Source organism: Prunus dulcis, chromosome 2 (assembly GCF_902201215.1).
Source record: "Prunus dulcis chromosome 2, ALMONDv2, whole genome shotgun sequence".
Lineage (NCBI taxonomy): Eukaryota > Viridiplantae > Streptophyta > Magnoliopsida > Rosales > Rosaceae > Prunus > Prunus dulcis.
This window is the reverse complement of record NC_047651.1, coordinates 19,932,681-19,948,682: the sequence shown is the minus strand read 5'-3', so window position 1 is coordinate 19,948,682 and position 16,002 is coordinate 19,932,681. Positions and strand designations below refer to the sequence as shown.

Here is a 16,002-nt window from a genome sequence, read left to right as displayed (position 1 = left end):
CAAGAGTAAAATCATGATGTCAGTAAATCATTCACACGGCAGAACCATATTTAGGGCTTGTTCGAAGTGCTTCTGGAAAAGCTAAAAGCATTTTCAATCAAACAGCAGATATTCAAAGTGAAATTCGATCAACCGGGTTGACGTGTAACCCAGTCCTAGTACTTGGATAAACTGACACATCGAGATACAAATGATTTACTATTATTAACTACCATGAAATTTACATTGGCTTTTATACTAAGCATTAAGTTCTTACAGATTGCAAACATAAATACAAAAAAATTGAACAAATAATAAAAAACAGAAAGAACGGTATTAATCTCGTCATTCTACAGTTCAGCAACAACAAAAATTAAAATTGCCACAACATGGTCTCCCATGTTGGGTGGCAACTATCACAAAATTTGCTTTTGTACCTGCTTTTGCTGCAACCGCCAATTTGAGAAATAATGACCAACACTTTACATGCATGCTAGCACCTTTTCCAGTACAAAGAACCCACCAATCTTGGCAAACAAAAAAGAAATCCAAAAGAAAGCTAGCGGGATAAAATCTCTGATACACGATCTTGAGCGTCGGCAGGAATATCCCTTCCTGGCACCTGGACCTTTAGAAGATTTGCGTACCTGTCAGAGAAATGTAACTTGTTATTCGGCAGCTACACTTGTTTGTCTGAACATAATAAATAGAGAGATTTATTGACTAACTCTGAGGTTGTAAACAAGTGCTCATGCTCTGTGATGAAGGCTAGCAAGGCCTACAAATAGGTAGAAAATATTGATCACTGGAAAATACAAAACTTGCAGAGTAAAATAAAAAAAATTTGATACCGATGACTTGCCTCAAATGGCATGTTTAGTAGTTCATAGTAAGTCCGGACATGATCTAGTCTCTGTTGTACACCTTCACTGTTAATTGATGGGATAGCAGCCAGGGACTGCAATGCCAATAATAACAAAAAGGTGGTAAAGTTACTAAATTCAAGATCAAAATCAGAAAGCTTTATCTCAACATTCGGGAAGGGTTTATGGATTGAAGCGAAAACGAACTAGGTTAAAAATTATATGACGACTAGCTCTTAAGTCAACCCTCTAGAGAATGATACCAAACTCCAGCAAGACCAACAGGAGGTAAAGGAATTCACCATGTTCCTTGGGCATTTATTAATGAGGTGGTTTTGTATATGGGGAAGTGCATTTGTCCCGGGCATTTTCAACATATGATAAGCAAATGCAATTCTTAGCATGAAGTGAAACAGAATACCATAACACTTCTCTCTCTATCCCCTTTATACATGAAAGACAATGCAACTTCCCAATTGATCAGTCTTTTAGAAAAGGCTTCTCGATTCCAATCACTCAAACAATGATTCATCACAAGCTTATATGCCCTATAGAGTCATGTCCCATTCCACTTAATGATATTCTATTTAAAGGGAAAACTTTCATGGCAAGATCTACTCGTTGACAGACTGAAGGATTAACAGAGAGTGAGATTTATCAAATACGTCTAGCAATTAGGGAATGCATTAAACCATATCAGATATGGATTAGAAAATGATTTACCTGTTCCAGTGCAATTGAATTCCGACATATCTGCTGAACCCCAAAAAGGTTGATGGATTTCATATCAGCCAAAGCCTGTTAAGATTGCATTATCTCTCATCAGCATTCGGCAATCAACAGAAGGAAAAAAAAAAATCGGTCTGAAAGGAAAAGAAGAAATGTACAAGTATATATAGTATATAGGATATATCTCTGAAACTACAATGTGCAACACCAGCAGATGGAATTTCATGAATGATCTAACAATAGATTCTATAGAAGGTACAAACCTTGATGGATGCATTTGCTGCAATGCTACAAATTCCACCAAATATGTAATTCCGCTTCACTCCCGCAACAAAAGGTGCCATTTCCTCATCTCTGCGTGTTATCTATGGGTAGAGAAACAAAAATAAAATGTAAGGTCCATTTCCAAGAAAACGTGGCACTCAGAAAAAGTGGTTCTTAAGGAATTAATTCCTTTATTAAAATACATTTCCTTTAAAAAGCAGTAGGGTATAGTCATTTTTGTGTTTAGCATATCCCTCCAAATCAAGAGAGAAAAGTACAAAAGCAGTAGTGTATAGTGTTTCCAATCTGCTAAAGCTGGAGATGAGCTAACCTGCGCAGTAAGTGAAATAATGAAGTCATCTGGTTCTTCCGCATCCTGGTCTTCCATGTATTCCCTATTTGTCATTTCCTGTTTAAACCACAATTTTCAGTCCTAAGATGCTATTCTTGTTGCAGGACAATTCTAACATGTATCGCTCACAAACTAGACTCTATTTGTGAACATCTCAACATACCTGCATATGGAAAATTGTCTCCAATTGCATCTCAACACGTAAAACCTTGAGGCAGTCAATTGCCAATTTTCTATACTCATCTGCAAATGATGCTAGATCCCTGGATGCAGCACTAGTTGTTCGTTGATGATGATTCTTGCCACTCTCTTCTACTTGATTTGGAGCTTTGAAAGTTGTCTGCCCAAGCCTATGTAATGCACAAAATTGTGCTCCATTTAAGCTATCATAAATAAATTGCTACTGAAAAGATTTAAAAGCTAACTTTTCAATGAAATATGAAACAAATGTAGGATACCAAACTGAATAAAAATATCAAAATGATCCTATGTTTGAGGTTAAGACTTGTGCAAATTGAAAACGAATGGGATCAATCAGCAAATGAGGGGGTTGTAGATTCTTCTTTTAGCTCAAGTTCTGAAAAGAATTAAAACTTCCCTCATGAGTGTGTGAAACACCAAACTTCTAAAAACAGATTCTTCGCATCCATAAAGGTAACATAAGTTCTTGGATATGCGTTTCCATTTTCTAGGGAAGGAAAGTTAGCATCAAACAATTTCATTAGCATAACATTCACACAAGTAGATTCATAATTATTCTCATGATAACACATTATATAACACAACTCATTTCCACATGGAGAAGAGCATAGGGACTAAGAATAGGATCTTTCTGCTTCTTGGTTAAACTAACAAGTTTCCTGTTTTTCCACTATGTGATCATTTGCACACGCACTGAAACTAATAAAAGAAAATTCCAAAATAAATTCTAGACTGCGGCCAGATGAGAGCTTGCCTTTCAATAGACTCCGCAACATACTCCAATGAATCACTAAGGGAAGCCAGCAATATCAGTTTGTTATCATCACGAATAAGATTATCCTGTGAGAGGCAGAGTTGAAAAAGAAAGTCAATCCATAATCTTAACATTCAATGAATTAATCAATTACTTCATTAGCAAGGCTTCAATACTACATGATCTGAAGAGAATTTAATCTAAAATCTTTTACTGAACAAATAAAAACAAGAAACAAGATAAAAATGACATGTTGAACATTCAAGTGGAAAGAATAACTTGTAACATCAAACAGCAATTGAAATACCTGCTTAATAGGCCGCAAATTCAATAACAAATCACTTAGTTCTAATTCAACCTCAAGATTTTCAGAATCCGAAGCATGGTTTTCAATATTTGACTGACCAAATGCATTTGGTAAACATGAACTTGCTGGATCAAGACGCATCAATTGCTCGATATCATGTCTGCCAATGAGCATATAGCTCTGCTTCTCCAGAACTGCCTGAAGAATACCAAAAATTGAATGAAACAATAAAGGCGATCACTTGTCATGGCATACGCCACCCACTGGCTATGAACCATCTTAAGCAATATTTATCAGGGTACAGGAATCAATAACTTATAAATGACAGAATGGGAAAATCAATCTAAAATTGTTGACATTTATATTTGTGTACAGTTGGCATCATTCATTTAAGTTATATTAGGATTGGCATCATTCCGGAAACTGTACAGCAACTAAATTTTTTATAAAACAATGTCAATATAGTGTTTGTCCGTTAAACTCCACGTCTCCTCCCTTAGAAAAGAAAGAGATAACACTTGTCTACAACAGCTGAAACAACCAATCCAGAAGAACATTAAATACTCTAAACATTAACATAAAGAAAAACAAGAAGTAAACACAAAATAATCAATGGAAAAGAAGCAGAGAATAACATATCCAAAAATAATATTGTTGTGCTAAGTCAATAGGAAAGTGAAAAGGGAAACATCCTTGCCTCCATGTATGAGGTCCTGCATCTTTCATAGGTTCGCTCAAGGAAAGTTTGCACATACTTCACAAGGTCACCAGCAAATTTAGGCATAGCTTGTGCCCAACCAAGCACCTAGAGTAAATTATTTCAAAGAAGATTATTCATCCATAAATGTGAAATAACTTGAGCATAATTTTAAAAAAAATGTTCTACAATGGAGTAGAGAGACACTACTGCAATACTATAAAGTATAAGAATTCTCTGAAAAAAACCTAAAACTTACCTCTTTTGCTAAATAATCTATTGCCAGCAGTCCCTGTAAGACAGGTCGACCCTTCTCAATTGATGGAGTATAAGAAGCAGCAGCATGTGCTCTGGGCCGGAATGCAGCTGGACCTATAAGAATGAGAATGCTTCCCGAAATCAGATCTTTTATTACAAATGAAGATCCCAAAAGCCTGATGGCCATATCAGGTGTTTAAAAAATATAATAATTAGGACTGGTGACCATATGAGTCACACAAACATACTCATCTTTACATAATTTTATGACATAATCCAGAGTGCAACTTTCAAAATCACTTGAGTAGCAGGAATTATTTTGAAAAGTAAATAAATAAGAATTCTCTTTTAATAAACTGAATAAACATGTCTAGACAATTAAGAAACTATGTATTCCTGTTCCTCCACTTGCTTTCTTGCACAGTAACTGTTATATTATGGATGCGAAAACTTTTGTTCAATGTTCTGAATGTGCAAGGCAGTAATAATAGAATTCTCTCTTATTGTTTACAGAAATGGTGTCTGCAAACAATTAGGAATTATACAAAAGGGCATGAGTCTTTAATCTCTTACTTGGGTAAGAGACCTTTAAGAGAGATAGCTTACACCGAAGTATTATTAAACATTTAAGTATCTACATATGAGTGAAATCATTTGGCCAACATAGTTTCATGCTATGCAGGTTAATAGAAACAAAAGGAGTCATTGTAGAGTAACTAGTTATGGAACTTGCTTGATATAGCTTGCTGCACGCCTTTTCTGTAGTCTACAAACATCGTTGGTAAGAAATGGTCTTTCACAAAGTTCTCCACAAAAGCCAGCAATCCATCATTACTGCAGATTCAGAAGTTGGCATTACAATTTTTTCCAGTAAAGTAAATGGATAATTAAAAAAAAGGAGGAATTGCAACACCTATAATAACAGGAGAATGGTAGATAATGAAGAAGATGAACCAAATTCATTTGTGGATCAATAAACAAAACAAAGAGATCACTTCATCAATAGTTCTTCTCTAACACCCTAAGCATAACCAACTTCAAACGGCAAGAATCCAAATTTTGGAGGATTCCAATATTTAAAGTACGCAGCATGTGCTTATGCATGGAGATTAGTAAGACTACAAATAATGGTTGAGAGATACCAAACTTCAAACCCATATTCCTGAAACATTGCCCCTAAAATAGTTAAACCTTTATCATTGTGACTATGTATGAAAAGGGTTTCATCACATATTGCCTTGTGTGTTAAATAAAAACTGAAGGCTTTCAGACTCCTGGCTGTCTACCCAAACTCGCGAATCAATACTGATATATGATAGGCAACTGAGAAACAGTTGATACAAATATGAATATGAGGAATTATAGGCTTCAATATATAGTTGGAACAACTGAACCACCTACAGGAAAATTACTGGACACATGCGACTTTTACCTTCCTCAACAGGATTTTCTTCTGCCTACATATTTCACTTCGCATGCCGATGAATATTTGATTAAGCAAGAAAATGAAAATAGTGTGAAAGTCACTAAGAATCACTAGCATCAATGCCATATGCATAAGCACTCAAAAAAAAATTAATAAAAAAAGGTTTTGATGCTTTACGCTAGCTGGGAATACTTTTTGGGAAGCATTGATGCGACCTTATCTGTAAACTGAAGAACACAGAAAGTCAGAAAAGGCCAAAAGAAGAACCCACTGTGCACAAATCATACATCTCGTGTTTAAAGACATTATTAAGAACAACATAAAAACCTGAATAACAGGCCGGTATATAGATGCTGCTAGATATATGCCTTGCTCAGGCAAGACAGCTGCAGACCCATAACCTTCTTGTGATACGTTTGAACCCTTCCTACTCCAGCCTTGACGAATGAGGTCAGCCCCTGGAGAATGGAAGATGCAGGCCACGATAACATTTTAATAACTAATAGAAATGTCAGACACACAACATGTTGAAAACTGGGAAAAAAAAAAATTTAATAAAATAAAATACCATAGTCGAGAAGAATGTTTCTTATGAAAGTAGCAGCCTATTGAGAAAGTCTTCAAACTAGAAAAGCACCCCTAAGAAGGTCTTAAACAGAAACTCCAACTTGAGGATTGGTTGTGGTATCAAACACCACAAAGCAAAAGATTTCGAAAAACCCACTGCATAACAAACTGACTCATATTTGTGGAAGGATGGGCAAGAGCATCCTTCTTCATTATCTACTGTATCTTCAGTTACAGACAACAAATCATTTCAAACATATAAGAAAAAGGTGAAAGCGATCTAAGCAATAAGGTCACTCTATGCAATCCTTGGGGTGATGAGCACTGATTTACTGTTTGCAAAATTAACCATTGCATACTCCATGATCATGCTAATGTCCAGCAATATAGGAAACAACAGCAAGATAAATGATAAAATATATTAAGTATCCATTAACACACATCAGACAAGCTCAATAATCAGCAAGTACCATATCAATCTATTGTGTCTATCATGAAAAACGAAGGACTTTATTAGGACTTTAGAAGTAAAAAACCTGTGTCATCAGATTTCTGATGTGAATTTTATGCTTCTCATATACATAACAAGTAGCTCATCAAATAACTACGCAAATAGAGCTCATTTCCTAAGGAGTTTGTGCAATCACATATGTTACATGAACTTGGGTATGGGAGTCAGACGAGGGTCGATGCCAAAGTATATCAGGGTTTGTCTTTCTCCGAAGGTCTTCTATGCATCTGCAATTCCTAGTGCCCCTTACCACTTACCTGTGCCATGTCTTATTGACAGCAGTATAAAGCAACAAGATGAAGTGAAGGGTCCAAGTAACTTTGCAACATTCATATCACTCATATTTAATTATTTATAAACCATCACTTACACAGAACTGCCTTTAAATTTCTATATAAAACCTAACAAAGGTTGTTGAAACCACACCATCAATCTAATTCAAGAACGCCATAATTTGACGTTATCCATTAGATAAGGCTGACATTCTAGCCGGGATAGATACAGAATATTTAAGTGATGCGCATGTGTGGGTGTATAAAGGAAAAGGAACTGCAGGAGCAAAATCCAGCATACCTTGGTTGGGAATAGAAATAGTAGCATCCGTGAAGCGAAAAGCAAAGGTAAGACCCTCTTCTGCACCATTCCTGTTACCCATCATCATGAAAAAAAATGGTATGAGTCCATAGATAGTAACTCCATGCAAAAGGAGATATCCAGAAGAGTCAGAAAAGGGAGCTAATGTCGCCAATGACATATTATGCCTATAGAATTATTCCTCAACCACTTACAGAAATCCATATATAACAGCTATCAGAGAAACACCACCTAACTAATGTGTCATGGTCAGTTGGTTATAATGAACACATTCCCCACCATGTTATCACTTTAACTGTTCTATACATAACCTTAACAGAAAAGAAACTCAACAAAACCTAAATATTGTAAAAGCAGAATCAACAAGGAATATTATATGGTTAGATGAAAATAAAACAAATTTACTTGCCTCTTGTCTTTGGAAGGGACCTTGTTTGCAAGTCTAGCAGTTTGTACAGCAGCATCGGCAGATGCAGCTTCGGGAGTTGCCCGCATGATTTCACAAATAAGTTGTTGACATTCACTCTTTAACATATGAAAAGAAAAGGATATGAAAGAGTTTTTAGAACCAACATGCATGTCCCTAAACAGATTACGGGATACATCATCTGGAATTAATCATCGAAAACTTGAAACAGATTACCTGTAATACTGTCAAGGAAAAACCAATGCTGTAGCCTCCAGTAACTTGAGATACTTCCAAATCGGGATTCCAATTTACATCTGTTGGCATTGATTTTGGTGTGTTCATGTCCATTTGAACAGAAGACTTTGATTCCAAAAGCTCCCCAACAACAACATGATTCTCTGAAGAATTATGCTAGGGAATTTAGTTTCAACGTTAAAAGTATGTTATGTACAAAAATGAAAACCTAAAAACTAGAAATAATAAGAACACAATAACAATCAGAAAGTAACTCACCAAATATCCGAACAACAGCATCTAAAATCGAATCAAGAAGTTCTTTAGCCGCGGCCTGTGCTTTCCCTGCAGGAGCCATCACAGGTGAGACAGGGCTTACCGCCAAAAGAGTTCCAGACAATGATATCCCATTCTGACGCTTCTGCTTTGGCAACTGATAACTTTGTAACTGTCCCTTCATGAAATGTAGACCAGCACTTGCAGGTCGGGCAGCCTGCCCCATGCCAGATCTCGAAGAATTAACAAGCTCTGCATGAGTTTTAATCTTGGATGTGATAATCTCATGAATTGTAGGTCGCAATCTTTGGCTGTTATAGGGAAGAAAACAATATCGAAGAAGTTGTTGATAAATCATCTTGAAATACAGCAGACGACAAACCAAACAAGGAAAAAGTATATCAACAAGAGAACAAACCATATTATAGCGCCAGCAGCCGCAACTTTTCTAAGCATGCAAAGGCACTCAACCATGGTCTGCAGATACTTGACATGAAGTGGAGCATCACTTTTCTTTATTGCTTCCTACACCCAAATAAAAACCCAGAACTTTCAGCACTAAGAATGAGAAATTCATTCAAAAGCTAAAATGAGATGTGGTTAATCAGTCTTCATACAAGAAATTCGTCCGGGGTGGAGTACTGAAGCCATGTTGGCATCTCACGAGGCACAATTTTGACATCACCATTGACCCTATGCCCATCTGAGGTAGCTTCGTCATGCAGTTCCAGAGTGCCCTCCTCATCAGGGCCATCAAAAGATGAACTGAACAAAACATTCAGAATTTAATATAAATTTACAAAATGAAAAGCACAATATAATAATATGTCAAATTATAAACAGAATTCATCCATAGTAGATTTAAATTTTCAATCAAACAGATGGAAAAGATTGTTGCAAAGGATATCATGAAAAGCCTAGACACAAAAAGAACTGGCCGTTTATTAGGATTGAGAAACCAGAGTAACCATTTTTTAACTTCTTTCCAAGCACTAGTTTAAACAGGCATTAAGCAGCCAATAAAAAGTTCTCTCCAACAATTTAACCTTGTGGGGGATCTTCCCCATATCTGAAGACCGAAATTATTATCCTACTCAAATATACATGCTTCCAGGAGGATCTTGAGAAAATAAAATAAGCCAGCTAAAGAAAAAATGTCAAGTAAGAATTTGAGACATGGGAACATACGTTGATTCTAGAGGAGAGTATGAACAAAAAGAAATCCACAAATTACCACGTAATAGAATTTTCAAACGAATATAATGTAAATCAAATTTTTGGTTGAATGAAAACCCAGCATGCAACAATAAAGATAGTAGCAGCTTCAAGCTGTTACAGATAATTTTCTAATCTTACCCTCCATCAATGGAACCTGTCCTATATGATCCATCTCCATGAATACCAAATTGATTGTCACCTTTTAACCTGGTTCTTCGAGACAGGGATTGTGAGTTACTCATTGAAAATACAACAGCTGTGGTGGTTGGTACCTCATCATCCATTTCATGCAAGCTCAAAGCAGCTGAGCTGCAGAAAATAATCAGCACAAGGATTATATCTGAGAAGTAGCTTTTGATGGTATAGGACAGGAAAAAAAAAAAAAAAAAGATTTACAAATCTAGCAAATTAATCAATCACCAATTTCCTCAAGAAGAAGAAAAAAGTGCTCCCAGAGTCGGAGTTCTGTCTCAAAATGGCATAGGTTTGTATAAAATTCTGAGTCAATTAGACAGTAAGATATTAACTCGAGGTCTGGTTCACTTTTCACTTGCACATAAGGTTTTAATATTATTCCTTTTTTTTGTTATGCAAAGAATAGAAAGAGAAAATACAATTCTGGCAACCGCTGTTCCTATAGACCAACTTTCTTCTCAAATCTCACCAATTCAGAAGAGAGAGAGTTTGGGAGGAAAACTGATTTTTTCTCCACCTTTTCTTGTTCATTTCCATTGAATAAGTAAACAACAAAAAGGCAAAAGAACTTAATTAGTTTCTTTTCTTTTTTCTTTTTCCTTTTCTTGATTGGTTAACCAAAATTAGGTTTATGCTAAACCCGAAAAACTTCAAGAGTAGCATGCAACAGCAGCAGCAGCAACAAACAGAAAATGTACAGCCAACATGAATCTCTATAAATAGAGAAACCAATAGATTTTAGAAAAATGCCCCAATGCCAAACAACACAAAACCTCCGAACCACCATATTAGTATGCAAAACAAATGAAGATTATAACATAAAAATGTAAAATATGTTTCTTCTTTTTTCCTTAAAACTACTATTTCTAAAGTGATGCTAAGGCGTAAGAAAGTAGCCCACAAGACAGAGATAAGTAAATACCTATATTCACCCTTGTTGTAAAGATGAGCATGCAAATCCTCTAGCACTTTATAAAACAGAACTCCTCGCAACTTTGTCAACTCAGAGCGAACATCTTGAAGGGCACCAACCTGGGCCAATCAATTATAATTACCAACTCATATACACAACTAAAATGGTATCTTTGAAATATTTACTCTCAGTGCTAAATTGCGTCAAGGAAAAAAAAATGAGAAAGCATGAATCTATTAAGGCCCTATCCTGATGACCTTAGGCAAATTTTAGAAAGAGACTGGAGCATCAGGCAGACAACAATGCAATATCTATTATCATCAGAATAATGCCACCAGGTTTGCAACTGAAGAGAAGCTATCAATTTAAATTACCACCTTAAAAATAAATAAAAAAGAGTTGACAAACTTATTGAACTTAAAATTTGATGCTTCTTGAAAAACAACCTACCGTTTGAAGCCCCTCCCTTTCAAGCATCAACATTGATTGAACATGAAATTGAACTGCAGCATAATACTGCTTTTCATCAATCAGCTTCTCTATCCGAGTGGGAACCTGAGCCACAATTTGAAATAGATGATAGATCTTCAGAATTTACAATTAATGGCATGAAGATCATTCAGTTGGAAATTTTTTTATCGCTGGTAGTTCAATGACTAGGTCTGGATACCAGACAATGAAGATGTATCAAACCATGTGTGTTAAATCTGCAACTATAGAGCTAAGTCATGAGTGGTAAGGTGATGCGGGGGTGTGTTTGTGTTAAATCTGCAATTGTACTTCTAATTCATGGGTTTTAAAGGTCAGGATACAAATACATTAACATGTATCAAATTAAAAATTATACATCCATACATGTATGCATGCTCATGGATTTATTTAGTATGAGAAACGAATATGATTACAGCTCAAGTACAACGGATTAAGCAGAGTGCTGTTGGCACACACTCCTAAAAGCTAAGATCATGGTCAAGAGTTTACTATGACTGACTGAAACTATCCCAATACCATTGATCCTGATACAATCTAAAGACAGGAAAAGATAAGACAAACCTTAGCTATGCCCTCAATTTGATCTAAGAGGGAGATTATGTGACGCAATGTAACCGACCGGTACCATAACTGATGCAGTTGTTTATTGCGTGCACTAAGACGCTTCTTTGCTTCAGCCAAATCAACCTTTAAGACACCAATACTTTCAGTAGATTCGCTGAACAACCGCAAGATCTGGAAGGAATTGAAAAGAGTGAGATAGTAGTATGCAAGAGTTAACTCTTGTTTCCGACAAACCCCACTTCCTCCAAAAGAAAAAACTAAAACGCAGATACAGCAATTTTTTTAAATAAAAACATTCTTAACATTTTTATTTTTTGTATGAAAACATATGAATGTATTAAACACCTAAAAGATTCAGTTTTTTATCACCGTGGTTGCTAAAAAAATAGGAAATTAAAGAAAGACTACAGAAAAAAAGGGACAAATGCATTATAAATTTTGATCAAGAAAACTATAAGAAACCTGAGAATAATTTTGAATTGCTTTGTTGAAGCCACTGTGATAGTTATGCACAACTTCATCCACAACCTCCTCAACAACATCACTTTGCTCCTTCAAAAACTGGACTTCAACTTCACGATCTTTGGACGTCAAAATATGGACAACATGAGGTAATGAATCAAAACGAGCAGCAGCCCAGCTCTCATCTATATTTGCAATCTCTTCCCTCAAATGCTGAAATTACCATAATATAACAGAAGGAAAAATGAGAAAGTAACATCAAGAAGCGGTATGCACAACATGGCATACATGCTAAAGTATAATCACTGTATTAAATTATTGTATTGCATATGTCCGTCCATGCTTCTAGCTCTAGATGCAGAAATGTATTACTGTAAATTCTTTGTATGCTCTTACCTCACAAGGTCATTGGTATAATTTCAATAAATTGACATTATGCAGGGCGCCAGACATGAATATATAGAAACCTCCAGCTTCTTCTTTTTTTCTTTTTCTGATCAGTAGAAATAACACTACAGTGCCTTTCATAAGGTTTTTCCTAAAAGCTTACATGCATGTTGTTGTGTATCATCTTCTTTGTTATGGGAGGAGAATACAATATTTCAATTCCAACAGGTAATACAAACGTGAAAAATGGGAATATGAGCTCCATATCCGGTGCACACCACCACAAAAATAGTCATTAACAAGTACAATAAGATGAATGAACTGAACTTACTTCCTTGTCTGGAGACACAGGCAATCCATCAAAAATTCCCATATTGAGCTTTCACCTCGGAAGAGCTGTACAACTCAACTCATTCCAGCACAGCTTAGTCCAAACTGAAAATAAAAGGCACTGTTCATACGCTACTACTTTGTTTCAATCCAAGGCATAACAATTAGCTTTCAACACAAAACTAACTAAAGTAAATGCTGGAAGGATACTCCGTTGAACTAAGACTTTTAGCTTTTTTAAACCAACACAACCAAAAAAGTATGTTCTAATTTCTATTAAATTATTTCCCTTTTTTTTTTTTTTTTCCTAAAATGTGAGCAACCAAAGAGGGCATTATTGAAACTCCAGTTCCAAATGCATATGCAGTATCTTCAAAGATGCAGAATTAGATTATCTTCAACTAAGCTCTACACAAGTAGTCGGCAAAGCAGAGCTGAATTTTCTATACCTAAAACCACTACATGTTGTAGCTAACTATGTTGTAGTTCTATTACCTAGCAACAAATGATTCCTGCTTTGTTTAACTAGATGTTCATTCATCCAAATGCACATTTATTTAGCTATGTTGTAGTTCTATTACCTAGCAACAAAACTACAGTAATGACCACTGATTCCTGCTTTCTTTAACTAGATGTTCATTCATCCAAATGCACATTTATCTAGCTATGTTGTAGTTCTATTACCTAGCAACAAAACTACAGTAATGACCACTGATTCCTGCTTTCTTTTACTAGTGTTCATACATCCAAATGCACATTTATCTAGCTATGTTGTAGTTCTATTACCTAGCAACAAAACTACAGTAATGACCACTGATTCCTGCTTTGTTTTACTAGATGTCAGCAAAAGAAATCGTGAGGCTCAGATACAAAACAAGAGCACAACGATCAAAGGAACAAGAATCACAAGAACAAAGCCCACCACCAACAGCAACAACAGAAGAAGATGACGATTTCACAACCAAACCCCCAAGCCACTCCCAAAACCATGGCAAATATCATAGCACTATCAGATTTAAAACCAAGAATGATGATGACAAAGAATGTGTTAGGACTTGTAACAAAAAGAAAGAGTAGTTAAAGAAGGTAAGAATGGACTACAAGTAATAACAATGGACTGAAGGTAATAGCAGTGGACTACAGGTAATAACAGATGACTTCAGTAATAACAGTGCACCCAGAAAAGTATAATAATTCCACTGAAACTTCACAAATCATTGAAGCAAAAATGAAGCACATACCTATAAGAAATTAAAAGACTTAACAACAACAACAAAAAACACCATTCTTCCAAAAAGATTAAAGCATATAAAATTTTGAAAAATACTTACATGAAGCCAAAATACAACAAGCTATATATTCATCTGCAGTAACTGCCAATTCTGTCACACCCCAAAATTGAGGTGTGAGTTAAAGGGATGCATAAATGAATAAATGTCAAATAAAAGCATAGGAATAGAAGGATTATTGATAAGTTGGAGACTGTACTGCTGGTATGGAAACAACCAATAAAATTAAACTTAGTTGGTTGGACTTTGTTTTCAACCTTTTTTAACAACAAGGATATTTTAAACTACAAGACGTTTCAATACAAAATTTGGTAAAAGATTAATGGAAGAAATCAACAAACTTAAAAGAACTTAAAATGGTTAGAAACTTCTCATTGATTTTACTAGCCACAAGGAAAAATCTGCAGGTACGTCCTGTAAGATAAAATGCACCAAAAATTGAGCTTTGCACCAAAAGGCACGAAACTTTCCACAATTGAAGAAGGCATGTGAAACTAAATTATGTCAAAATTTCAAAGAATTCCGAGTTTAAATGATACTTCAAATGCTCAATGCAAAACGGGTAAACTGCAGGATTCTAAAAATTCCTGCTGCATAAGTTGTGCTGTGAAATTGTAATAGATTGATCAGTTAACTTAAAGTTTCCTTGCAATTAGGTTATTGCACTATATTAATAGCAACTTCCATATCAATTTTTTTTTCAAGTTTAATATCAATTTCTTTTCAACTCAATCATAAAATGAATTCCCAAAATCTCATTCTCATATAAGATACCAGCAAACCTTTTTCCGGAAACAAGAGACAACAAACAGTACCATGAAAACAACACATCACAGAACCAAATTCGGATATAAAAAAGGAGATAAATAACACTACATAGAAACAAAAGATAAACTGATCACCGAAGCTTACCATGTATACCTCACCTCAACTGAAAATCCAATGAGAATAAACGTCTTCAAGCAAAAATCTCACCAATCACACAATTGCAAATCTAGGACAGAGATCGAAACTCCAACCTGCACAAATCAAAACCAAAACCTGATCAGAACGTTATTTACATCTTTAAATCAGATTTAAATCAATTCGGAAAAAGAAAAAAAAATTTGACAAAATGCCATCTAAAATATTTAGAAATTTCAAATCCATAAAGATAAAAAATTAACTATTGGCAATTCAAAATCAGAATCCTAAATTGAAAGCAAATTGAAACTCTAAACTTGCACAAAATCACAAACAAATTGTTTTTGTGTATCTCAAACAAAGAATAAAAACTAGGTCTGATTCAACTGCTAAAAAATGAAAAATAAAAAAAATATCACTTACTTCGATTCGAACGATCAGAAGAATAAGAGGATAAAAACTACTTCTGAACAAGAAATCGAACTAGAAATCTTGAAAATCGAAGCTCTGAGACGAAGAACAAAACGTAGAGCTCATGAATCAGAATCTTGGCTTCGTGCGAAGGTCATCTCAATTTGACAAAATTCGAAAAATCTAAAAAATAAAAAACGAGGAGATAAACGATTTCCCAACGAAATGGAAGCAAAAAAACTGAAGATTGGAGTTTTGAGACGAAGGGCAGAGATCGGAGCTCGTGGAAATGAACTGAGCTTCGTTCAAAAGCTTTGCCTTGGTTTTCAACGATAGAAAGGGAGAATCAGAAAACCAAAATGCTAAAAGGGCAATTAAGTAAATTCGCATGTGAGGCAATTAAAATGGTTTTGGGCT

At 35.3% G+C, this 16,002-nt stretch overlaps 1 protein-coding gene across 3 annotated transcripts; it reads right to left on the bottom strand.

Annotated features, from left to right (window-relative positions):
• Positions 1-185: 185 nt before the first annotated feature.
• LOC117619556 (exocyst complex component SEC8) lies at positions 186-15,925 on the bottom strand. Of its 3 annotated transcripts, none has more exons than XM_034349539.1 (28): positions 15,598-15,923; positions 15,184-15,290; positions 12,984-13,087; positions 12,266-12,478; positions 11,801-11,974; positions 11,198-11,302; positions 10,757-10,866; positions 9,778-9,948; positions 9,039-9,186; positions 8,840-8,946; positions 8,425-8,732; positions 8,146-8,309; positions 7,912-8,027; positions 7,482-7,552; positions 6,158-6,288; positions 6,008-6,057; positions 5,138-5,238; positions 4,406-4,518; positions 4,147-4,254; positions 3,450-3,647; positions 3,143-3,228; positions 2,351-2,537; positions 2,167-2,244; positions 1,835-1,936; positions 1,566-1,640; positions 842-937; positions 708-757; positions 186-626 (listed from the first exon to the last, which is right to left on the bottom strand). In XM_034349539.1, the coding sequence occupies exons 3-28, from the start codon at positions 13,023-13,025 to the stop codon at positions 539-541; spliced, it is 3,192 nt and encodes a 1,063-aa protein (XP_034205430.1). In that variant the 5' UTR covers positions 13,026-13,087; positions 15,184-15,290; positions 15,598-15,923; the 3' UTR covers positions 186-538. The 3 variants fall into 3 exon arrangements, with proteins under 3 accessions (XP_034205430.1, XP_034205431.1, XP_034205432.1); XM_034349540.1 differs by having other exon boundaries at positions 15,198-15,290; XM_034349541.1 differs by lacking the exons at positions 708-757; positions 842-937 and having other exon boundaries at positions 15,598-15,925.
• Between the last annotated feature and the right edge of the window lie 77 nt (positions 15,926-16,002).

Excerpts from the sequence above, each read along its gene's own strand:
- LOC117619556 (XM_034349539.1), bottom strand. The coding sequence starts at position 13,025 with ATGGGAATTTTTGATGGATTGCCTGTGTCTCCAGACAAGGAA. Across the intron at positions 11,303-11,800 it reads AAATTGAGGGCATAGCTAAG|GTTCCCACTCGGATAGAGAA; the intron begins GTTTGTCTTATC and ends ATTGTGGCTCAG. Across the intron at positions 5,239-6,007 it reads AAAAAGTATTCCCAGCTAGC|TAATGATGGATTGCTGGCTT; the intron begins GTAAAGCATCAA and ends CTGAATCTGCAG.